General features: G+C 34.7%; 2 protein-coding genes across 6 annotated transcripts in view; one reads left to right on the top strand and one right to left on the bottom strand.

Annotated features, from left to right (window-relative positions):
* Window positions 1-25,796, top strand: part of Fas1 (fasciclin 1 Fas1 domain-containing) — a 385,067-nt gene that overhangs the window by 243,506 nt on the left and 115,765 nt on the right. For all 4 annotated transcript variants that reach the window (XM_033346503.2, XM_076621242.1, XM_076621241.1 and 1 more), the window contains exon 2: window positions 4,640-4,775. In XM_033346503.2, the coding sequence (XP_033202394.1) occupies window positions 4,640-4,775 (136 nt within the window). The remainder of the gene's footprint in view (window positions 1-4,639; window positions 4,776-25,796) is intronic.
* Window positions 1-25,796, bottom strand: part of Orc3 (origin recognition complex subunit 3) — a 234,957-nt gene that overhangs the window by 197,150 nt on the left and 12,011 nt on the right. The window lies entirely within an intron of this gene.

The raw sequence follows: 25,796 nt of genomic DNA, 5'->3' as shown, positions 1-25,796 counted from the left end.
ATGATTGACCAGATATATTTTGTAAACGTTGAAAAAAGTGAACAAGTCATAGAAAGCGACGTTATTTCGGTATAACTTGATGAAATTGTTGGAAACATCATAATGTTTGATTTAAAGGAATGTTTTATAATTACAAATACAAATATTAGATAATATTTTAATAACGATTACCATTTCCAGAATATAATATTTTACAGTCTGATAATATCAGTGATAAATATCGCTATCGATATAATTTTTTCTCTTAAGAGTTCTTAATACGTATAATTTGAAAAAAATATGATCAGCTTTCGATATCAAATTTGCGATTAATAACCGAGTAACTTTCTGTTCGTGCTCATGCGTGGTAATTAGTACACGACGAGATAATTGGGAAGGCGAATTCATACCGAGCTCTATTAGCTGTGCATCCAGGTCGACGAAGCTGGCAGGAAATTTCTGATTAATTAGTGGAAGTTGAACTAGGATGCGGTCGATCCACGTGGTTCGGTATTCTATAATGATTGGTTCATCTTTCAGTTATATTGTTAACTATTGCGAGTAGTCATACTATTTATTTGCAAATAGCAATTTACAGATGCATTAACATCATTTTCACATAAAATAAATTTCATATATCTTTGAATTTTGTAATAGTGCAATTCAATTCAGTATCTTTGATATCCAAATCCTTTGATTCAATCGTTCCTTCAAAAACTTGTATTTTAAATAATTTATAATATACAAATACTTCATTAAATTAACACAAGTAACAATTTGTCTGGTATCATAATACCTTTTCATTAAAAAAATAGTAATTATGAATACTAATGAAACTTTATTCCTCTCTAATGAATAAAAAATGTTACACGTCATTTTATACAAGGCACACCGCTAGCTGCTATTATGTTAATAACATCGTGCTCAGTCGTTAATTCCTAATTTTGCACAAAGCTCGTTGCTAATAACACGAGGATCGTTCATTATAAAATTCATTTAACAATCGCGACAAAGAATATAAAAAAGGGTTCTTCTTTTATGATGTTACACGTAATATAATGTCATAATTGATGTTTCAGAAAGGTTTTTTTAAGTCGTTCGTTAACTGCTTGAAATAAACGTGTAGGTTCAGGCGACGAACGAGCACGATGACGCCCGTAAACGTCGTTACGGCTGCCCTATTTCCGGACCCCTGGGACTTGCTAATTAAACTGGCTAATAGACGGTCCAGCCTTGGCTGGCCATCAATCGATTTAACTACAAATTCAATTGAACCTTACTTATTGGACGGGAAAAATAATTACTTGTTCCAAAGGTCCTCCTCGTTAGATCGATTCAGATTTTTACGTTGTCTGTGAAATTATGGTTTAACGAAAGTAATTGCGCGCCACATTCGTATTTGTAATTAAAATATATTAATATGTTCCGTGCAATATATGTATAGGCACTGGTATGAATGTACGCATAAGAATATGAATTCCAATAAAAATTTGTTATTTACATATCTTATCATATGTTTGCGAATATCGAACATTCTTTATTTTCAAATATCATATATATTTCTACAGTAATTACTAAAAACTTGTATAATCGGATTTACAAGATGATTTGTAAAAAATATTACTGTGAACAAATACCTATCGAAACAGTGAATAAAAATCCTGAATCTATAAAAGCTTTTTTTTGGTATTTATATATGTGCAATATAACACATTGAAATTTAGTAGTATCCTTTAAATGGTCTTGTGAAATAAAAGGGTTAAATTTAATTGTTTATAAATTAAATTTACCACATATAAATGTGACTAGTATAATTCGTAATAACAATTACGACCAGAAACAACTATTTCCTCAAGGAAATATTTATCAAGAGTTATGTGTAAGATAAACAAATCTGGTAGAGAAACAGATTATTTTTAATATGTTTCTCAATGTAACAATGATATTACATAGAAGTGATATGTAAAATATGTGATGCGTTTCGTAATATTCGAAAGGAATCCTTTGAGGAATATGTTAAACTCGACTTCCATGAAACGACTAAAACGTATATAAAATATAAACTGGAATCGTATAGAAGATTTCCACAAGTCGAAGATTCCATGAGTATTCAATTTGTACAAAAGAAGATCGTAGGTATCTCAAAGCAAACTAAGTTGAATAAATCAAAGACTGTTTCAGAAGCAACAATTTGATACGGCGACATGAAAGCCAGACAGACGCTGTCTGGCTTTTGTTTTTCTGCTCTTGCTCTTTTATTACGACAGAAGGCACTTTTAAAAGAGAGAAATGTCAAACGCGAACCGAATGAAATTCTGAGGAGCGATGAAATTCCATGAAATACGAATCGCCTATAAAAACTCTTTTAATCTTATACATCGTTTCAATGTATAAAATAGAAAACTAAAAGACATGTTTATGAGATGCAATGTTGCGTGCAACTGAAAGGACTCGTTTTATTATCAAATATCCTAAATATTTTGAAAATATAAAATTTCTTTTAATATTATAGTGAATAGGAAATAGTCTGTGTTTTTGTTCTTTCTTCAAGGAAAGAAATCAATTATTTCAACTAGAATTTCTATTAATTAACTTTTGATTTTTTTATATTCTTATATATGGTGATATTCTTATAGAATATTCCATTTCTGTCATCCAAATGTTCTTCAAGTGCCACTATGACTCGATTCTCACTGTTAGATTGTTTCTCGTTAAAAAGTGTTATAGAAATGTGGAGAAATTTATTATTATATAAATAAATTATTAGTCATATACAAAGAAGGTTATGAGAACTATTTTTATCACACAAATTTTATATAAATAACTTTGCTACAAGTTATACATAAAATAGGACCAAAATCATAATAAACATACGTATTAAAATTACTCCTATCATACTACTCAAATCACTTTCGTAACACTATTTCGTTCAATAAAAAGTTTCTAATCTGTGAATACTATAATTTCACATAATAGCGTGATCTTAACAACGTCTTAACAAAAACTTGATGGTATAGAGCAATAACGCAGCGAAGGTACATTTGACGGTCTCTGAAAATAAAGCAAATGATAACCTGTAGAATTACGTTATTATCTTTAGGAAAGGATACACTTTCATCGGGGTTTTTCTGACACTTAATTCACCATGTTTTTCCATCTGCGGAGAAGAAAACGTGACTCACGACGCACGGGTATAATATTTTCCCCGCTTTGACTTGGCACAGGGTTAATTGCGCATTGATAACTAACGAGCTTCCTTTGTGCAAATTTTCGGTGGAGACGAAAGATCCCAGCAAATTTCATTCGACGCGCCGGATTAAACGCTTTTGCCCCAGCCTCTGGAACGCGAATCGCTAATTCGCTATGCACAATCGTAAGTTTAATCCAGCGTGACTCGACTTACATATTCCACATATTACTTCTTGCGCTATGATACCTATACGCTCGCAATCTGACAGAAAATCGATAAATGCTTCTTTCGTTTCCTCTTTCATAATGCCACTAATGCGATAACGTCTACATGACTGTACATCAGTGAAAAGTTGAAATGGTAGTTTTTCATTTTTGTTAATCATTTCGAACGTCATATAGGGTTTACTTCAGATGTACAAGTATCTATAATATTTCTATTCTTTTTTAATGGATACGTTTTAACATCGCATTAAGTACACCTATCTGTGTGATTATTAGCGACGATGATAAAAACTGAGAATACTCTGGAAATTATATTTTATTATAGAACATCGTATCCTTCAGAAAAGAAAAAACTTTTGAAACTTAATTACTTTCGCAGAGATCTTCATTTAGAGTTTCCTTAATCTAGAATTTAGAATGACACTGTATATTTAGAACGGTTTAAAAGAATATCTATGATATTTCTGTAAAATTCTACAAAATCTACCATTTTTGTGATCATGCATTATAAACTGAATTTTATTCCCTTACAACAAAAATTAGTTGAAAAATTCAAGTAATAAACGATGTGAGGATGAAATAGCTTTTTAACGATTTTTTATTATTAACGGTTTGACATTTAATATATTTGATAATTATATTATATTTTCTATATTTTACAAACTGAAACATTATATAAAATATGTAGCATTGCATATATTGATATTGCATAAATTCATATTGATTGCGTCAACTTCCCAATTTAACTTGCACACTAATTTGGCTGCTTATTGTTAACATTAAGTTTGTGCATACGAAATATCACTTTTCCAAAATATGGATAAAACTTGAAGCTTTGCTCGGTGAGAATAACGCACATAGCGAGTAATATTGACCGGTTAAATTTAAATTTCAAAAAAATATTGTATATGCGCCAACTTGATATATATGCTCATACGTATATGTGCATTAAGAAGTTTTGAAACATTCCCGCTTTTCACAGAATTTGAATATTTAGTGTAAATTTACCTCCATTCAGCTACATGCACTTTCTGGTAGAAGTTGTAATATATCGAATAAAACATTCTTTGGTGTGTTTTAATGATTATCGAATTTGTTACAAATATGGAAAAAATACAATAATGTAATATAACATACAAATATATCTATTAGAATAGACAATATTGATGAAAATATAATATAAATAAATATAATAATTCTCTCAAGATTTTTTCAAGTAATAATCCGTATACTCTTTTTGTTGCAGTTTTATCAGTTATTGGAAGCAAGTCAGGTAGCTAACACCACGCTCACGTATCGTCACGTGACGGTTTTCGCGCCAACAAATCGAGCTTTCCAAAAGTACAGCGGAACTACGAAAAACTTGGTTCTCTACCATATGTGTAAGTACCTTGCGTGTTCTTGTCACGTTCATCCGAAGGTTTTTAAAAAGACTCGGGAAGTGTTTGCCTCGTTTTCACCGAAAGAAAAAGAAAAATGAGACATTAGCTCGTTTGCGCATTTAAAAAGTATTTGGCTTGGATAGTCCATACTTTTTCTTTGCTATTGTTGTACTTAAAAGTTTAGGAACATAGTGGATGTAAGATATATTCTATTTGAAATGTTCTGTATATTCTTTTATATTTTTTATGTACAAAATTAGCTACAAGCATTACATAGTTTTACTCTAAAGTCACTAAAGTGGTGGAAATATTCGATTCCTTTTACTTCAAACTATATTTCCTAAAATTACATGTAATTCGAGATTCTAATATTGATGCTGTCTTGGTGTTGAATTACAAAACCGTTCCATCACTCGCAAACGTGCTCACAAATACGATGATCATGTTCATTTTAGAAGCTTCTCCAATCGTCTTTTGTTCTGTCTGTTTAGTAATTAATACGTTGTACATCTTAATAATAGATGATATACACAATAGATTGGGAAATTTACGAAAATTTTATTAAACGGAAGACTCAGAATTATCCTTTAACACATTCGCTATTAAAAAAATACCTAAATTAATTAGATTTAATTAGAATTAATTAGATATCAATCTAATCACGAATATAAAATTACTCTTTGTCAAGGTATTCTACACTTATACATTAAAGAATCAAATCTTATCCTTAAACATCGAATTCATTTTTGGAATAATTTAAATACGTTGTCGGTATTCAAACACATTTATCTTTTCTTTCTGTTTTCTTACAACCCTCAAATTCCAAATTATTCTTTGATGTTCCCAAAGATCTGTATACGTATAGAATTTGACTAACAACAACCAAATTCTTATCTACCACTAGTAATATCATTTATCGTGTGATTTATTCAAACACGTTTAACCCATTTCTTGGGTTCTTATAGTTACACGTCAGACTAATCAATACATTAATCCCATGAATTTCGGAACAGAGCTCTTTGATCTTCGAAGATACGCTACATACGTGTATATGCGGGCTTATATACGCGTATTCGGTGCTCATCGACGTGTCTACATGTAAAATGACGATAGACTTAGCCGCAAAGGGAGATTCGATTGAAAATACATCAAATATGCACAGGAGTTGCAACGCGTGTAACCGTAATTCAAGGTCCTTCGACGAGGCACACGAGGATACCGCACGTTCCGACGCATTTGCGATTCTACAATACACCCTATATACACATTTAGATCGATGGCCATTCGATTCCGACCATCTTCGAAAATGTAAGAGCGTGTATACGTCGTGGTTCAACATGATGCATTACATTCGTAACTCCAGTATCTCATATCGTTTTGCTTTGCCATATACTAAGCATCCTTTAATAGTTTTCGCATAGACTGATCCATGAAAGTGTTTGGACACATACCATAAGAAACTTTTATGGATGTATTGTGTGTGTTTTATGAAACATTTTGACATTTTATTAGCACTGTTATGAGACACGACTATCGCGATTATATTGATAAAATGTTGAGATGAACCTGAAAATGTGCACCACCCGTTCTATGTTTATACATATACATAGAAATTATTACGCAGAAGTAACTCCCGTATTAGTTGCGTTTCGTTACAATATGAACGAAATTTCAAAATGTTATGTATAATACATGTAATATACTTGCATAAAGCTTCTGTAAGTTTTCAAATGGGTACATTCGCGAGCTGCTGTATACGCTGTCGTTTAAAAGTAGGATTTAAAATACAATACATTTCACGTCAATTGTAAAAATTCTGTTAATTTTAAATAACTTAAATAATAATATGAATGTCGAAAATATTCATCGAGTAAAATTGATAACCGAGAACCAAAACCAGTTATTCTATTATGCATTATACATACGTTCATCTGCTAAGTTTTGGATTCAATGCACGCGTATTACTTATGTATAACAACTTCACAATGTCAACAGTCTGCGGCTCGTCTCCGGTGACTTCTCAATTCTGAACTGATCGATCCCTGACAATCTGAGTTGCGCGCTATCCTTCACGGTGGTTGACTACCATAGCAGCCGTATTCAAAGCTTGAATGGAATCGAGACCGCACACGATTAAATTCTCCCCAACCCGTGTTATCCAATCGTCTAAGAGGAAATCGCTTCATCTCTGTCTCTACTAGGAAATGTTCCTTTTGTTGATGCAGATAACGCGAACCTATAGAGTATTATCGAGAATCATAGGTGTTACGCCGCGCGACTCTCTGCCTGGCCCAGGTCACACACCGCGGGCCAGAAGGACACCAGAGGTCCGCTCGTCCGCACGGCGTACCCTCATTATCCTTAAGCACCGTCCATAAATCATAGATTTACTAGAAAAGGTCCTTTAAACAAAACAAACATCTGGTCCCGAGGAGTTGCTAAACACTATTGTCTACCACGGCAGGACAAGGGAAAGTTGTTTTTTTGTCACGCACGCGGCAACTTTCCCCCCATTAATCACTTTCTCTCGAGGGCAGTTAAGACCCTTCGTTTAACCAATTAAAAACGAAGCCTATTCCCTCACTCTCCTAAATAACATCGGCTCCAACAAATCCGATGGTCCCGTGCGCTGGAGGGACCGATCCTTAGCCTTCCTCCGAGACAGCATCGTCTCCCAAGAGGCACTGATTTCACATCCTTCGAACGGTCAACATCCTTCGAGCGGGTATACACACCCGCAGATCAGTCACTCACTCATCTCGTACATACGCACCAGTGTAACTATCCTCGTCATAAGTTGTGGAATAAACGGTGAAATATAACTTACTACTGTGTCAGATTCAATCAACCACCTCTGTTATCCTACCCGAAACAGGGGAACGACTACTTCGCGGCGTCGATTCACCGAATCGTAGCGAGAATTTACGCCTCTCGCTGACGCGTTTTCCTAGCGACCGCGTCTCTCCGCGATCGGTCGTAACATTTGGTCCTTCGAGCCGGATTATCAGTGGCAGTGGATAGTTTTGTCACCCATCCGGTCGAAACATTCGATCTTTCGAGCCGGATTCAGTGACAAGTGAAAAGTGTGGACACGTAACCGGTCGAATCATTCGACCCTCAAAGCCGCATCACGCGTCAAGTGAAAAGCGCACACCAGTGACACCCACTATCATACAGTGCCACGTGAATCCAACATAACCAGCAGCGGAAGCGTTACCCCCCAGCGAGGTCAGTAACGTCAAGGATCGTCACCCTTGAAGAGGTAAAATTCGGTGGTTAAAACGCAACCACGCAACCTCCTGCCGCAACTGGACAATCTTCAACAGAAGTAAGTTATAACCATTCCACTTATCTAACAAACAATGACAACCGGAAACGCAGAGAAAATCACCTCCTTGCATCGGGAGCGAAGCAATCTAAGCGACCAATTCCAGGCCGTATCGAAATCACTCGACGAATACGAACAGTCTGGTCAGCACTACAAGGCCACTTTAAGAACTTATCGAAAACAAGTGGACGACATTTGGAAACGGTTTAACATTGTCAACGACCAATTACTTGAGCTCGACGACTTCGCACCTGTGGACTTACTCGATGTCTATGTGGATCTGGTAGTACGATTGAGCGCTCTCATCGAACTTAATTCTTCCTCAACGGATGCCTCCAAGAGAGTAGCGAATCCAAAACCTCCGGAATGCAGCAACAAAGCTCCTAGCAGGTTCCAGAGACCACCGATCCCATCGCAAGACACGCGAAGCTCATCGCATCACACTCGCAACGTGTCACCTAAACGCGGCCCGACGACAACCACATTAGCATCGAACGTTCATGACTCTTTAACCGCAGCCCACAACCTAGATAGTAACGGGTTGAATCCCATCCAGGATAGTTACAAGGTCAACGTCGAGTCGAAACCTACTGTAAAGGCTTCGAAATCCACTGTGCTCAAACCATCCAGGGGCAGTGTTTCTTCGGGCAATACTTCTACGATGGACGTCCAACACAACGTATCGACGTCCAATCATCTCTCTTACATCACGTCATCTGCACCACCCGAGATTAGAAACATTGCATCGGACAGTCACACTTCGAGACGTAACGCGAAGACTCCTACTTCGCCACCTCAGAGATGTGCTACGCCTGCAATTGGCCCTACTCAGAATCATTGCCTCATTATTAATACCATGACTAATCACTCAAATGGTATCGGTAATTTACAGAACATTCTATCTGATCTCAACGATTCGCTGCTGAGTTCACAGAGCGCCACACCGAACAAGTCGCGTGTCACGGACTTCTCCCTGAAGTCACCCTTGGCTGCAACGACGCTACCACACTCTCCAATGGCAAAACAAGTCCAAATCACGACGCCCAACGCTTCTCCTCTATCAAGAATCATCACTAAGAGAATGCGATTCGAGCGGGTCATCGGGGGGAGTCCAGCCTCCCAATCAACCTCAAACCGCCGCACCGCGCTTGATGAATCTTCACCAAGCATCACCGACGTTCCCTTCGACGATACTTCCTGGGCCGAGGTGTTTAACGACACTTCCAGAAGCAAGATTCACGACACTTCTTGGGTCGTGAATTTCACCTGGAAATCGCTCGGCATCGGCGAGGAAGACGGCGATCCAGACTACAAAGGGGACTACGTGCCATCCAGGCAACGGGCCTTCGACCGTATCTTCGAAGTCACCCTGGCGACAACGGCCTCATCCAGACTACCACAAGTCATACGGCAACGAGCATCTTGGAACGACGTGCCACGCAGCGCGTCCTACCAACGAGCCAACCCGATCACGCAGAATAAGGACAATCAGCAATCAACAAGGAGTCGGGCGGCTGCTCCAATTAACTCCACCTTTAATGAAATTTTGATCGGTACCCTCTCAACGGGGGGAGGATGTTACGCCGCGCGACTCTCTGCCTGGCCCAGGTCACACACCGCGGGCCAGAAGGACACCAGAGGTCCGCTCGTCCGCACGGCGTACCCTCATTATCCTTAAGCACCGTCCATAAATCATAGATTTACTAGAAAAGGTCCTTTAAACAAAACAAACATCTGGTCCCGAGGAGTTGCTAAACACTATTGTCTACCACGGCAGGACAAGGGAAAGTTGTTTTTTTGTCACGCACGCGGCAACTTTCCCCCCATTAATCACTTTCTCTCGAGGGCAGTTAAGACCCTTCGTTTAACCAATTAAAAACGAAGCCTATTCCCTCACTCTCCTAAATAACATCGGCTCCAACAAATCCGATGGTCCCGTGCGCTGGAGGGACCGATCCTTAGCCTTCCTCCGAGACAGCATCGTCTCCCAAGAGGCACTGATTTCACATCCTTCGAACGGTCAACATCCTTCGAGCGGGTATACACACCCGCAGATCAGTCACTCACTCATCTCGTACATACGCACCAGTGTAACTATCCTCGTCATAAGTTGTGGAATAAACGGTGAAATATAACTTACTACTGTGTCAGATTCAATCAACCACCTCTGTTATCCTACCCGAAACAGGGGAACGACTACTTCGCGGCGTCGATTCACCGAATCGTAGCGAGAATTTACGCCTCTCGCTGACGCGTTTTCCTAGCGACCGCGTCTCTCCGCGATCGGTCGTAACAATAGGTGTAAGACAATCATTTGTTCCTAATTGGAATTTGGTACGATGCAAATTTCAATAATTCGGTGGAACCGTCAACAACGCTTGTTATTAGTAGACTGCTAATCTTCATGATGTAACATAATGTACTTATGATCTTACATGATCTTACATAATGTAAAAATATATAAATATCCACGGTATACTGCTTTTCATAATACTTGATAAGTGAAATAATTCCTTACCATGGTCCTACTTTTTTAATTATATTTTCAAAAATATGATTTAGCATAAAAATCCACAGTCCACTTGTTGTATATTTAAGACAACTATTCATACTGTATATTAAGTTTTTACCAACTTTATGTTTGCGATAAATGTCTCGTAACTTTCATATACATTTTCGGATTGGTTTCAAATTCTACCAGTATAACCACGATAGTCGTGTCTTTTCACGGTATCGATGATATTTCAAAAGATTTTGTAGAATATACGCAATATGTTTATAAACATTTTCCATGGTAAATGTTCAAATACTTTCATAAGCTACTGTATGTATTTTCAGAAACAAACGTTATTACCAACAATCCTATCGTAATTCGAATCGTATCGTAATTTCAAAAATCTCGATCGTAATGAACATGTAATAATTGAGAAATATGAAGTAAAATTGTTTGGCTTAAGAGATTTCAACGTGTCTGGTCGATAGGTCAAGCTGCCAACGAGGTATCCAAGCGAGTCGTTGGTAATAATTGACAGAGCAGCGTGATAGCATCATATATTCTGACACAGTGGGGCTACTATGAGGGATTGGTCGACTGCTGTAAATCGCTATAATGCGCCGTCGTCGGCGCACCGGCGCGAGATTGCAGAGGTAACGCTGCATTAACTAAGGAAGAACGGCTTTAGGGAACGAACAGAGACCTCCGATGGGATTAATGTCACTGACAGGGTCACAATGCGATTGATAAGGCTTCCAATTACTACACATAGATAACGGAAGACTCCGGGAATTTCGAATATTAATCTTAATTTAATTCGGTAGGAATTATCGAAATTATTAAAATTCCAAGTGTTAATTATAGTACTGTGGTAAATTAAAAGTATATGTATAATGCGCAAGCAACTTCATGGAAAGTTTAAATTCGGAGAATTTATTTCTAATTAGTCGAAAATGACGTAGTATTAAATTATTCTAATTTTATCATAGAAGCATTAGAATTTCTAAAAAGATAATTCAATGTTTACGCTTAGCTCAGATTTCTTCCTTTCCTAAATTAAAACATTCAAGTGAATTTAAATTCTCTTCTCTAATCATGCACTATCATTTCATTATATTATTTATTATATTCTTTATATTATATTCCTTATTAATAATAATTCTATCCAAATCGAAATTACGAATAAAATCTATTACACATCATTCAAAGAATTTCCTCAAAATTCTTAACACATTATTCTTTTTGACAAATAAGTTCGTAATTGTGAAAACAGAGATTGGATAAAGAAGAAATGCACATCTGGCATATAGATATACTAAATCCTTGATTTTATAGTGATATCCGGTTTTATACGGCGATTTCCTATGTTCAGCGGCCCCTTCGTGTCCCGAGGCATTTTCACGATTGCTGGCGAAGAAAGTGCGCGCGCGAAGGAAACAAGGAATTAAGAAGGGCGTTGCCGTTTTATGAAGAAACTTCCTTTGCGCGTTTAAGATGCCTCGAGCGACAAGAGAAGGGAAAGATGTCCGGGTTCTTGAAGTTACCCTTTGAACGACAAAAATTTCATTCCCAGTTCAATTTCGCTGCCAAATGAAAAACTTGGTTCTTACAATTAAGGGCGATTTTATTCAAACTGTTATTCTTCGAACGTGATGAATTTATTAAATTGGTATACGTGGAATACTTAATTTCGCATACGTGTAAAATCATTTAGAATTTTGTATGAATTCTATCAACGTAGAATTCTACTAATTTAGAATTTACTAAATTGAATACTCATTATAACACAGATTATATAACAGTCGCAGTTACGATTGTTAAACATTCAGAGTCACGGATAAAAATAGTAATAATAAATAAATATTGACTATTTTAGAAACCATATAAATTTTCCGAAGTAATTTTCGATTTAAAGATTCATGATATTCATATGAAGTTTTATTCGCTTCGATTAAACGTTTTATTTTTATGCTGTCATTATTCGAGCACAATTTTTTCGTTTAGTCGATTTAAATTCAATGGGCATGCGAAATTATAAATTCTATCGATTTTATTTCAAGCGCCGTTCGTAGTCATTTTATTTCTATGTCATACTATACAAAATAGCGAAGTATTTAACATGAAATTTCAAATTATTTTCAAAATTCGTTAATAGTTTGAAAATACTCTGTTTTACATAAAATTAAGTATTACAGTCTATCGGAATATCTCGATAAATATCGCGGAGTTAAATATCGTGAAACTAAGGGCGTTAATAGTGAAACATTGAAATTCCAATATTATATTACTATACACAATAAATATAAAAATTTAAGAAGAATAAATAAGTGTAAGTATATCCACAAACAAAACGAGAATACTTTAAAAGCAATCTCAGCAACCCAGTCAGAGAAGTAGCATAGTGACATCTCAGACCTGACAAATGGAATAAAACGGTATAAAGTCATGCAAGTAGAACAGATCAGCGCTTTACGAGACAAGTGAAACAGTTTGATATACAAAATACTTCGACTGAAAAATATAAGTACAATATTTTTAAACTTACGCAAACTGAATGGAATCTTTCAGTTTATATGACACGGGTAAAAATTGTGCAAAAATATGTGTATACGGACAGCATAAAAATATATAAAAATTGTTCAAAAATTGTTCTCTACTGAGAAAAGAGAATATCTACCACCGGAGTCGGAGAATGTTCAAGGGGAATAGGTAGCGACCTTCATTACGTCTTCTTCGCGTTTAATCCACGATGAATACCGGCGTCGAGGGGTGAAACAAGGAGTGCGTTCCCCGTGTGAAGATGGGTACCTCTGGGTATTTGTAACTTTCGTCGCCGACAGCCAGGCTGAGCCACTGACGAATAATCGTCATTCACGAGGTATATTTCTTTTTAGACTCCCCTCTGACTGGCCCCGCGCTTAGACACCAACCAACCCTTCGAATACTTGAAATACTCGAGGGTTCTCTTCGCGGGAGGTAACGAGAAACGCAGCTCGATTAAGATGTGAAAAAACTTCCTCGCATTAAGAAGAATCTGCGAACGACAGTCCGGTTTTTTTAGATAAGAAATTGGTTCGAGTTCTAATTTGTAATTTGTGAAATAAATAACGCGCTGCGTGGTACTGTTGGTCGAATTAAATTCACCGAAGGAAATAAATTCGCTTCTGTGGGATGCTGGAGTTTTGTTATCGACATGAACTAGGAAAAATATGAGGTAATTGGAAATTATTTTTGAAAGACCATGATTTATCTTATTAATAGACTCCTAGTATTTATGCAATTTCATATTTTTATGAATGAACTTAAGGAAATGGAATCTAGATGAAAATTTATTTTAGTCACTTAATATTGTAAGAAATATTTTATGTCGGTTAAAACTTCATTAGGTGGAATATTTTATTTCAATAAAGAATATATCCTTGTATGTGATGTGAATTTTTTATAATTTTCAATTTTTCTAAAAATGTACGACAATTCATGTAATAGTATGATACAAAGTATAATAACATACTACATATAATTCATATAATAACAGTCTATTTATTGATTATTGATAATGTGGTATATAATTGTTAGATATCTGCAGTATGCTTGTATTATAAAAAATATATAAAATATACAAAAGGCTCGCTGATTCGTCTGGTAATGCCTTTGAAAAACTGAAATTCGTTCTAACTCGACCATCACCCTACATCGCGAGTTTATGTTAAACGAAAGATAAGATTTCATCGCTAAAGATCTATAATTTTCTCTTATCAAAAACATAGTACTATTTAGTTTACTATATCCATGCGTAAACACGCATAAGACCATCGCTCAGAAAAATAGACGTGCGCCAGCCACTTCAAAATAAGTGTCCGGAACTGTGAAGAGATTCGGGTGACTATATGCCGACAGGCGTCCGCAATGGTAAAATGACTTGGGCGGCTGTTTGCCGACATTCGTCCGCAGAGGGTTAAGTATTTGATATTCGTTCTGTACCGAGAGCAAAGTATCGATTTATATGGCCTTAGAAATGAAGGTTCAGGGTCTGGCAATCGCGGTGCCTATTGTTCCAGCGTAGACTATTTAACATCGATATTGCTCATTGAAGAAACATTTTACTTCCTGAATGTAATGTAAAGAATACATTTCTCCTTATTTCGAAGAAATGAGAAAGTTATTTCGAAAGGAATTTTGTAGTAATTTAGTTGAAAGTTAATACTCATTATGGTTTATGGAGAAAATATATCCAAAAAGTTATGAAAGTTATTTTTTAAATAACTGAATTGTGAGATAGATTGAGAAATTAGAGAATCTGGGAATTAAAAACCCAAAAAATGGAAAAATCCATGAATCATAGAATTAATGAACTAAAAAATTGTACAATAAAAAAAAATTGGAGAATAATTTCATTGTTTACTCTAGTATTTTACGTTTTTGAAAGATGTTTATTTCATACTGAACAATGTTACACGTTAAAAACATTTCCAATCTTCAAAAGCTTTATAAACTTCACTGTCATTATCAATGTTACACTCTGCATTGTCGACGTACTTTTTATTCGTTTTCCAGAAGAGAAATATTAAAAAAAAAAAAAAAATGTAAAATAATAACTGAAACACCACTGCACATGATATATACCCAAATAAAAAAAATTCATACAATACGTTTCAGCTTATTTATTTTTTAAAAAGCCTGAAAATTGTTAGATTTAGAAGATTGCTACTTTAACAGAATAACTCTTATCAGAAAAAAATCAGAAAAAAAATATAAAAAATATTTGTCTAATCCATAATGCTGTCATTATATCAATTAACTTTTCAAGAGTTGATAAACTACATCTAATATTATCTCGAAGTCATCTGAGAGTTGAGTCATAAATATTCCTCAGAGGCGGAGTAGAATACCACTTGTTATCGATGAAAAATTATCCTACCCTCTTCTAGTGACTCACCCAATATAGAAGTGAAATACACGTAAGCGAAGAAGTAACAAGAGCCGTGTTCTTTCTATGCAGTCACGAATAGAAAGGGAAGGAACAGTTGGTCGGTATAACGTATCCCTTGAAAAAGTTTCACGACAAGTTAATAGAAGACTGCGAGCAACTAGCAGTATCGAAGAAATAGTACGCTTGGTTAGAAGAAGTAAGATTGATCATAATATTCCTAACGACCACTGTCTCTAACTTTAACTAAACGAAGGACATTAGTTCGACAAAGCTGTTGTTACGAGTAAAATACAGTGTCTAAATCTCCCTAATATCCGGAAGTTTTATTAACCAAAGAGAATGTCTGTTAGTAAGAGACGTATTTTCCTGTCGCAAATACTATTACTACTAGCGTATGAATATTATGGGAGAAAAACACGATAACGAAATTTTTGTTGACTTTTTTAATTTTAATATTTTTATATGATTAAACAGAAGATGATGATGGCAAGATGATTTTGGTATGAAATAGTTGAAATTGAAAGCAGCTTGTTTGTAAAGCAGATTACCGAGACAAACAATATATTAATACCTCCTATATTTTAATATTACAACGAGCAATATTTCGATTAATTTGACATCTGCGCTCTTGGATTTGAAATTTAATATCACAAAAAGCAGTATATTTTAAAATCCCTAACAAGTCGATTACAAAAAGCTTTACCACGATACTCTTCGCTGGATAAAGAGACACACGCAAAAATATTTGCCAATGTTATTCCACCAACAACTATCTAAATAAGTTAGCTTGAACGAAAGCCAAATCTTCCATCTTGCTAGAGCAGAGAGAACTGTGTCTTCCGTAATATTAAACGCTCCGCGTGTCGGTAAATTTACTCGTACAAAGTTAAAGAGTTGGAAAGCGCACGAGCCGGGGTAAAAGGAGGAAAGGGAAAATCAGGCCAGGTTTGGAATAGGAGAAACGAAAAGAGGAGAAGGTACACGTTCGTCAGGCGACGAAGAGAAACGCGAACTTTGGCCTTAAGGGGTAACTTAACTGTTCGGGCGTTCGCGTGAAACTTAAGAACAGTGTATAGACGAGGCTAGACGAGACGAGAGAAGACTTTGGAGGACCTCCAACTAAGAAGGAGAACCTGGTTACATGGTGCTCGACGTAGCAGAGAACAAGCCGGTTAGGGCTGCGACACATCTTGCGGCTCTTAGCCACAGGCCAAGCTCCTTGCTTCCTTGCCATTGTTTGTCTTGTTACTGACTGGAGAATTTCAAACTCGTTCGACCGGGCGAAATCACATTGTAATCAGAGCTATTGTACTAGAAAATCTTCTACTCACAGCGCTGTTAGTTAACCAACCTCAACACTGCGACACACGCAACTGTGCCTCATATTAAACTATATATTGGAATTGATGAGGGTCGCCTGCTATGAAGTTTACGCTTTGGACAATTGTTTGATGTGAAGAAAGATGGAGGTTTGATGTTGTAGTAATAAGTTGAACGATAGAGCAATGTATCAGGAAGTAGGTTATTGGTTTCCTAGGTATTTTGAGTTAAGAATATTCTTGAGGATTATTCAAAATTCTATGTGATGGAATGATACATAAATTACATCATATGACACATTCCTGTTTATACAATGGCTACAGGAAGTATTTGCATAAAATTTTTATTATAGCACTTACATATAAATTAATTAGATTTAAATGCCAGTAGTAGTTCTTTCATATGATTAGAAAAAAGCTCCATACCATAAAGAGAAATGTAAAGCCTGATAAAAAGACGTATTCTTCCTCTGTATCTATTTCTGAATATTGTACAAATGTTGATTATTATCAAATTAGTCGTTCCATTTGTTTTATACAAAATTTCTTGGATCTATCACTTTGTATTGTTGAAAGGTAATACATCTCTCCACACAGATCTTTTTGCTTTCTCAATTAGTTGTAAAGCACGTTACAGTATCCTCTTGTAGCTATCAAATCATATAAAAATCGCAAAATTAGCAAATATAGACTTATTATCCTCTTTTCTCTCATCTGGTCTTCAATTGACTATTATTAAACATTAAACGTGCTTATATGAGTTCTCTCCCTGTGATCTTCAAATTTAATAAACACAATTCTACGATATTACGCGTGTTTATTTCGTTTTCATCGAAGCATCGTAAATTATTTCACGATTGTCGAGCGAATTGCTTGACTGAATTTCTCTAGAGACTGCCCAGTGGGTGCTTTGCGTAAATAATTGAAAGCAGGTCCACAAAGTTCGACGAAATAAAACGATTGAATCGATATTATTCGGGTCGGGGGCAATTTCTCAAAGTAACTTACCGTAAGAACGGTTAGCCACTTATTGACGACTGATTCCGCGAACTCGATGCTGGCCGAGGTAAAACAATAAACAAAAAACTTCCGGCAAAAGTTACCGCGGAAAGGAACTTTGCGATCTCGACTTTTGATTAAATAACAAACCGTACCGCCTGGAAAATCGAGTCGTTTTAAGTGATACCACTCTATTCAGTAACCTTCGAGGAACTTGCGAGAGTTACAACTTCCCGAAACTATTGAATCCTGTACCATTTCAATTCAACTTGGTGATTGTACAATTTTGTAATCGAATTAATAGAAATCACACAAAATACTCGTAGACATTTTCAAGTCTGGACTAATCATCCAATAAATGGCAAAAAGTTAGTTTCTATGTAGAATCCACAAATGTTCGGAGACAACATTTTCAAATCTAGGCGAATCGTTTAACGAAGGGAAACTAATTTCGTTTAGAATCAATTTTTAATTCCATTTTTAGGATCAATGAAAAATCAATCTTTTCTACTTCAGGCTGCTAGTAAAGGAGAATTCAATGAATTTAAATGCATTTTTCTAAGTAAGCGTTAGAAACAGAAACTGCTTCGTATTTTTATGATACGTATGAGAATATTTTATATAAAGATGATATAGAAAAGTATAAATGATAAAATCTCTCGAAGAATCTGTTACAAAATATCTCTTGAAGATGAAGGAAAGATATATATTCACGAAAAAGATGAAACAAGTCTCCATTGAAGTTCCAAATGTTCAATAAAAAAAACCAGACATTATTTCGTTTTCAAGTTAAAGATTTCATTTTCCAATTTAATAATAATTTTCAATCTTCCACGAAGCCTGACATCGAATTGTCAGAAACAATTTTTAAAGCTGGATATTAAATGATTATTCGATTTGATGAAGAAGGCCGAGTCGAGCTTAACCACTCCGCCAAGTTTACAGAAATTTTGTACATCGCGAAAAGTTTCACAATTAGTCTTGGAAGTTTCATAATTTTGCAACTTTGGCCGTCTTGTTTTGCTGCAGCACATTAGTGTGCTCGGTTTAATTTATCATTTCACCTCCACTCGGAACTCAACTTTCTCTTCTCCGCCTCATTCTTTCCGTCTTTGCTTCTTTCTACTTGTTCACTTAGCGATTCTCTTTCTTTTTCTTTACGTTCTTTTCTTTTCAGTTTGCCTGTCTCAATCTCGCATGCTGCGCAGTGTTTATAAAAACAAATTAAATCTCAATCTTGGTGAAACCACGCTTGAAAAATAATGGAAATTAAAAAACGATGCTTAAATAAACTTTATAACTGTGGTGTTATTACAAACGGGAAAAGATAAATTTTAAAGTCAGTTTTCCTATAACGTAAATTGTGTACAACAATTTAATTTTTGATTCTTACGAATTTTTTATAAGAAAACATGATGAAATCTGTGAACGACGAGCTTTTATTAATGATAGTTTCATAACGACTTAACTTGTTATACACAGTATGTAAAACAGTAAATTGGACGAATTAATCATTCTTTTATTATCGTTCGCTAGTTTATCTTTTTGTTTAAGCAGTCTCCTATGTCATGTTTTTTAATTAAGAAAATTACACAATTTTAATTTGTACGTATCTTCTGTTGTGATCTTACATATGCCCTGCTCTTTCGTCTTCTCTTCAGATTCATTTCTTTGTACAATAAAGATCGTCTATCGTTATTATAATATCGGGCAGTTTCAAGAATAACACGGCTAAGAAAAATGAATTTTTCAAGAAATGAGATTTTAATGTAAAAAATGATTACTGGTTCGATGATTTAGTAATGAAAAATTTGCTTTCCATTGTGATTTAAATAATATTCTTAGATTTTATTATAAATAATACAATTCATTAAATAATTATTATATTGCTATCCTAGGAAATTTTTCGAGTTAATTTATTAGATTTAATTAAAAATGCATCATAAATTTCTTCAGAAATTCAACTTTAATTTTATAACTTCACTTTTTCTTGAATTTATTCTTTCCTCCTTTTAAAAAATTTATTTGAAGAAAACAATTACAAAATAATTCCTCACGTACTCGTATGTTTCAATTCTACCAAATGCCCAAACTGCACAAATTGTGAATGTAAAGAATTAAATAAAAAAAAAACTCGTATGTTTCTTGTTATCTTGCATGAAAGACGCAGGAACGTCTTTCTTAACATAATTACACATTTAATGCTACTTCAGAACTGAAACGTGGAGTGCACGTCAGATGTTAGGCTTCTTCGAACGTTCTTCGATAGATGTTTGCCGACGACACGTAATTTCAGCTTATAGTGTTTATGTTCTTGCGATGGCTGATGTTTCACGCGATGCTTACGCTTAAATACACTAACATTATCGATTTCTGTCAACGCTCTGAAACTATGAATGTGCAATGTCTATTTAGTCGCATACAACGAGTAAATATTGTATTTTATTATCGTAAATTCTAAAATGTCCCATTTTCCTGGCAAGGAAAAGCATCGTTATAGAGTCTAGCTATCTACCAACAAAAAAAACATAATATTTTCCAATGGTTTACTCACAGAACTTCAATAGTCCAATTACAAGTGAAATTCCTATATGTATTACCGTGTAGATAATGAATAAAAAGTTTCACTATTGTTTCCATTGTCATTTATCATTAGCAATAACTAGTCGGATATAATGTAAAGATATAAATATAAACACTACGCCAAGCATACACCGCGATGTGATGAAGGTATTGATAACGATTTTGACTATTCTCTCAAATTTTGCCAACTAGATTTAATAATATTATAATTTTTAACGTATCTTTAATTAATGTACGAAAAATCACGGAGGTACATTTCGGTACCTTTTTTAAAACTCAGTTCAAAGTTGATGGACGTTTAAACATAAAAAATTAGGATGTTAATTTTGTAAAAAAAAATTACTTGCCAGTATGAAAGCTAACCATAACTTACAATGATACTAACCATAACTTATCAGTAAATTTTTAACATTATTTCTGACAACAAACTGGCGAATTTAATAAAAATGATGAGTAGTATTAAAATCTACGCCCACTTCTTTGTATTTTGAGATATAAAAAATTATCATTCATAGGCTTCAGTGTTTGGACTTTCATCCATTGCCCGACATACTGTGAAAAAGAAACATTGTTTACGCCGACAATTTATAATAGTCACATAGAAAATGATCTTACCTACCAGGTATTATAAGGACACTATATTTCATATATTTTATACATTTTTTCATATTACGTGCATTTTGTGAAATGCTACATTCTCGAATTTCACTAAATTATAATATTAAATACGTAAAAATCCGCAGCTTAATAATAGCAAATGTGGAACATTTGCATGTATTATATGAAAATTGACCCATCTTCCATTATATTCCATTCAAAGGTTGATAGACACAGAAATTCGAACACTATTTCCTCGATTCGTATTCCGTAGCCATTTCGCGGCCAATGCTACAGAAGAAGAAGGCCTGTCTCGAAGATTCATAAAACGAGGAACAAGCAGGTTACATTTCCCACGGGAGACGGTATTCTCCTTTCATTTTCAGACTTATTTCCATCCCGGATGGAAAGAACCGGGAGTGGAGGTGTACCACTCTAAGACAGTCCCGAGTAAGTTAGTAGGAGCCCACAGGGATTGCGGGCTTACTCTGCCATCATTCGTTCTGCGACGCGGAAATCAATCTCAACAGCTTCTTCGTATCAATCTCGCATCACACCCGAAGCATACCCGGTCGTATCTTCGGAGTCACCGTTCGTCTCTAGGCTTTATCCTTTTTCCAAGAGGGAAAGAGATTACGTTGAAAATATCGTGGAACTAAACTAAAGAGAGAAGCCAGCTGGTCGATTCGATAGCGAAAGCCTGTCGAAAGCTGAGGATGCTTGTCTGGAAAAACGATGGGCATATTGGCCGGTGTGCCGTGGCGAATCAGTTTCCGCCAGGAAACTCTGCTGAGAGAAACATCAATTCCGGCTGAACGCCGTGAATACAAATTGCACCATCTGACGCTCGTTAAGAAGCCGTGAAACCAGTAGATCGTATTTCTTTTCGCTCCTGATTTAGACAGCATTTCACGGCTGTTCTAGAGTTTTAAGCTGGGTCAGTGGGACGTGATGTTAAACGAAATCGTGATACGAGGAAATTTGAAGAGCGATTAATAGCTTTTTTATTTGTCTTTTGATAGATAGCTGAATTTATATGTGCAACTGCTTTATAGCGTTATGTAAATTCTGCTGTAATCGTATTTTTCTGTTATCAAAAAAATACAGGAAATTCGAATAGAAATTAGTAGATTATTTATTTGTCTTTCGTGTTTTTAGACAGATATATGTAGATAGTATAGCAAACAATGAAATAGGTAGCTAAATTTGTAGTACGGGCAACTATTTCATAGTGTGATGTAAATTCTGCTATAGTCGTATTTTTCTATTACAGCAAAATATAGTCATAAGATATGTATGGACTTACAGACATCGTCGACAGGCGTTCTGCATACGAGATTTGTAGATGTCCACAAAGTTCTGTAAAATATGGACACAACATAATATACGACATGTACGATATAATACTCCGCATACAATATCCATAGACAATGAATGCGGAATGTCTGCAGATGACGTCTGTAAGACTGTACATATCTATAGTCTTGCAAGTAAGTAGATACATGCTGCATAATTTTAAAGATTCATCTTGTGACATTAGTCAGCAGTGAGTAATAAGGGGTTTAGATGGAAATTGTATACTTATCGCGTATCTAATTTATCTGGCGTGCTTACATTTGTGTGACATAGAAACTTTTATAAAATTTAAATTTGTATGGTTTGCAAAATTTTATCATCATGCTTTAAGAGTTTTCAATTAGAGAATATCATAAGAGTCGATACCTTTAATTTATTAGTCTAGTCATTCTTCTAATCGAAGATATTCTACGGAATCTAACACTTTTAACAGCACCATATATTTAAATTCTTAGATGCTGCTTAGAGCGAACAATGAGTTAATTCAATAAGACTGAAATATAAAAAATTCTTGGAAGGAAGGAGAACAAAAATTATTTTCAACCACTATCAAACTGCAAATTTGAACTTTCGTTCCTAACTTCCTAAACGTTTGAGAAAAATTATAAGAATCGAAGAAATATTCACTGATTAAAATAGAAGTTAAATTATTGGTATAGTAAATACAACGCGAAATTTAATACGGAATACAATACACTTCTATAGTATCTTTCTCGTTCAAAGTTGTATTCTATACTCCTTTACAGTTTCAGTTTCAATTAACGGAAGTCAACCTTCTTCAATCTTATATCATTCAATTGCTGTATCCCAGACTTGTCCGATAAAAAAGAGAACTGATAAAAACTTCAAACGTAACTATTCCGCACTAGTATGACTTAAGCATATACGACACATCATTCAAAATATAAAAATCATGCATCATTCATACAAAAATTTACGAGCACCTTTGATATTTGTGCCAACCACCACGAAGGAGCATAATATACAACATTGTCCAATACTGAAAGAATATACAAAGCGCCCTAAGGTTTTGCAGACAATCTTCGTCAATATATTGTTGTATTTATAATAAAATTACGAAATCCGAAGAGAACAATACCGTGGCTCCTAATATCGCTTCTATTTACACGCCATTGGACTTTCATTTGTGGATCATTTAGAAAAACATAAAACACACTGTAATTTTACAAAATTAGATTATAATTAACAAGAGCATTGAACGTATAACATTTCTATTACCAATGTGTTTGGTAAATAAAAATTGTTGATGGGAAAGTTACTAATATACTAAGTTACATATTAATATAGTATATAATACACGCTATGTGTTCATATTATTAATTAATTTATTAAATAATAATATTATTGATATTATTAATATATTATAAATAGATTACTAGATTACTAATATATAATATCAAACTAAAAGCTACATTCATATACCTACACAGATACAAATTGTAAACTTTCTTCTATCTGCTACTATATGACAAAGTTTAGCTATTAAATCCAGAAACATGCTGTATATTCGCGCAGACTTCATGCTCGCCGACTAAAAGAATAAAGGATCGATTTGGACCTATCGCAAAGTATTAGTTCGCTCGATGATATGGACAAGTTAAGGAAGATAGTAAAAGAATATCGGGGTCATGACGATTGAGCGGAACACGAATACTTGGACGGTTTAGTCGGTCTTCAGGCGAAAAACTGATTCCTTTCAGCGCCGCTGTTCCACGTTAACTCCGAAAAGTGAACCTTTCATAGATTTTTCTTGCCAATGGATACTCGCTCGAACGTACAAACGTAAGGAGATCGATTGCCGCACCGAAAGTGGACGGAGATTGAATCAGCCAGCAAAACGAACAAATCGTTTGTAGCACTTTTTGCATGACCGACTCTTGTGACTTGTCGCGTTCTGAATCACGAAAGAGAAGACCGGCAAGGAGAGCTCCTTTTGCCAGTATTAAAGGGCTAACAGGTTTGCGACAGATCTACAATGGAACGGTTTTGCTTCTCTTTAAAGATTTATGCTGAGTGCTGGCCTTTTGTCGTCGTTGCTTTTTAACGTTTTGAAAGACAAATTTGTTAAAGGCAGAAGGAGAATATTAGAGTTCTTGTTTTTCTGAGAAAAATAACATATATATATTATGCGATCATTACGAGGTGATTAATAATGATCATATAAATTTTATATTAGGAATATAGGAATTTTTGCTATTTCATCGAGGATTTCATACGCTCTAAAATAATTTTATTCCATGAAGATAATCGCATAAAATATAATATAATATCACGTAATATTATATAATAATTGTGCATAACTAATGATAATATAATTGCATGAAAAATTCGAATTTCTTAATGTAACTAACTAAATCTAACCGAAGCATCGAAGTAATTACTGATACACCAATAAATTTTAAATACTAGGCTATTTAAATGTTAACAAATTGCTATTACGTCTGAGAAATACGCAGGGCTAATTGAAAAAGCAGTACTACTGAAAATAGATGAGTCCCCTTGCAAATTGATACTAAAGAAGTAACGACCAGCAGACGTCTCGTCATAGACGCGGACGTTTTAATTACGAAGAAGAATAAGATACTCGGCTTCTTCTTTCTTGTTCCAACAACGGAATCAACGTCAATCAAGGAACTTCGTAACACGTTCAACGAACACGGCCCCTTCGTTTAATTAAACCGTGCTAGTACGGTCAGTAGCATCAGTGATTACATGAAAACTAAATGTAGAAGCTAACCCATACTTCATTTTCTATGTATTTTCAGTCTTTCTACTCTTCATAATTCTGTTTAAAGAATTTTCACTTGCATATTTTATAAAATTTAAAATAACGGAAGTTGTAAACAATATTATTAAATTTTTGTTATTAAAGTTTTATTGAAATTGTTAATCAATTTAATTAAATATAAATTCTACATATTTATTTTTGCACTTTTTATACGCTAACAAATATTTTCTTCCGTACTATTCACTATAAAGTTTATTTACGAAACACGTGTAATACACGTATCAAAAGATTAAAAATATACGACTAATTATTTGTTTTCATATTTGCGTACATGGATATAAAAAGTCTTCATTTTGCCTATAAATACATAATTAAAGGGAAATATAAAATTGTTTGTGAAGAAGAAAGCAAAATAGAGAAAGAGAATATTGTTATCCCAGAAAGATGGTGTCTATTAGAACACACATTAGTATTCTTTTTTTATTAAATCAACTTTTCTAAAATATGCTATAAATATAAAAATAAAATATATATAAAGAAAATAATCAGAAATTATCATTTCTCACCACTAACGTGCTTAAAATAATAATTTTCAAGTTTCAAACTTAAAATAATAATTTCTACGTTTCATAGTAATTTTCAACAATACAAAGCGATGCCAATCAA

The sequence above is a fragment of the Bombus vancouverensis genome, chromosome 9 (genome assembly GCF_051014615.1).
Source record: "Bombus vancouverensis nearcticus chromosome 9, iyBomVanc1_principal, whole genome shotgun sequence".
Classification (NCBI taxonomy): Eukaryota; Metazoa; Arthropoda; class Insecta; order Hymenoptera; family Apidae; genus Bombus; species Bombus vancouverensis.
The sequence above is the reverse complement of the archived record's forward strand: the minus strand, read 5'-3'. Positions and strand labels throughout refer to the sequence as shown.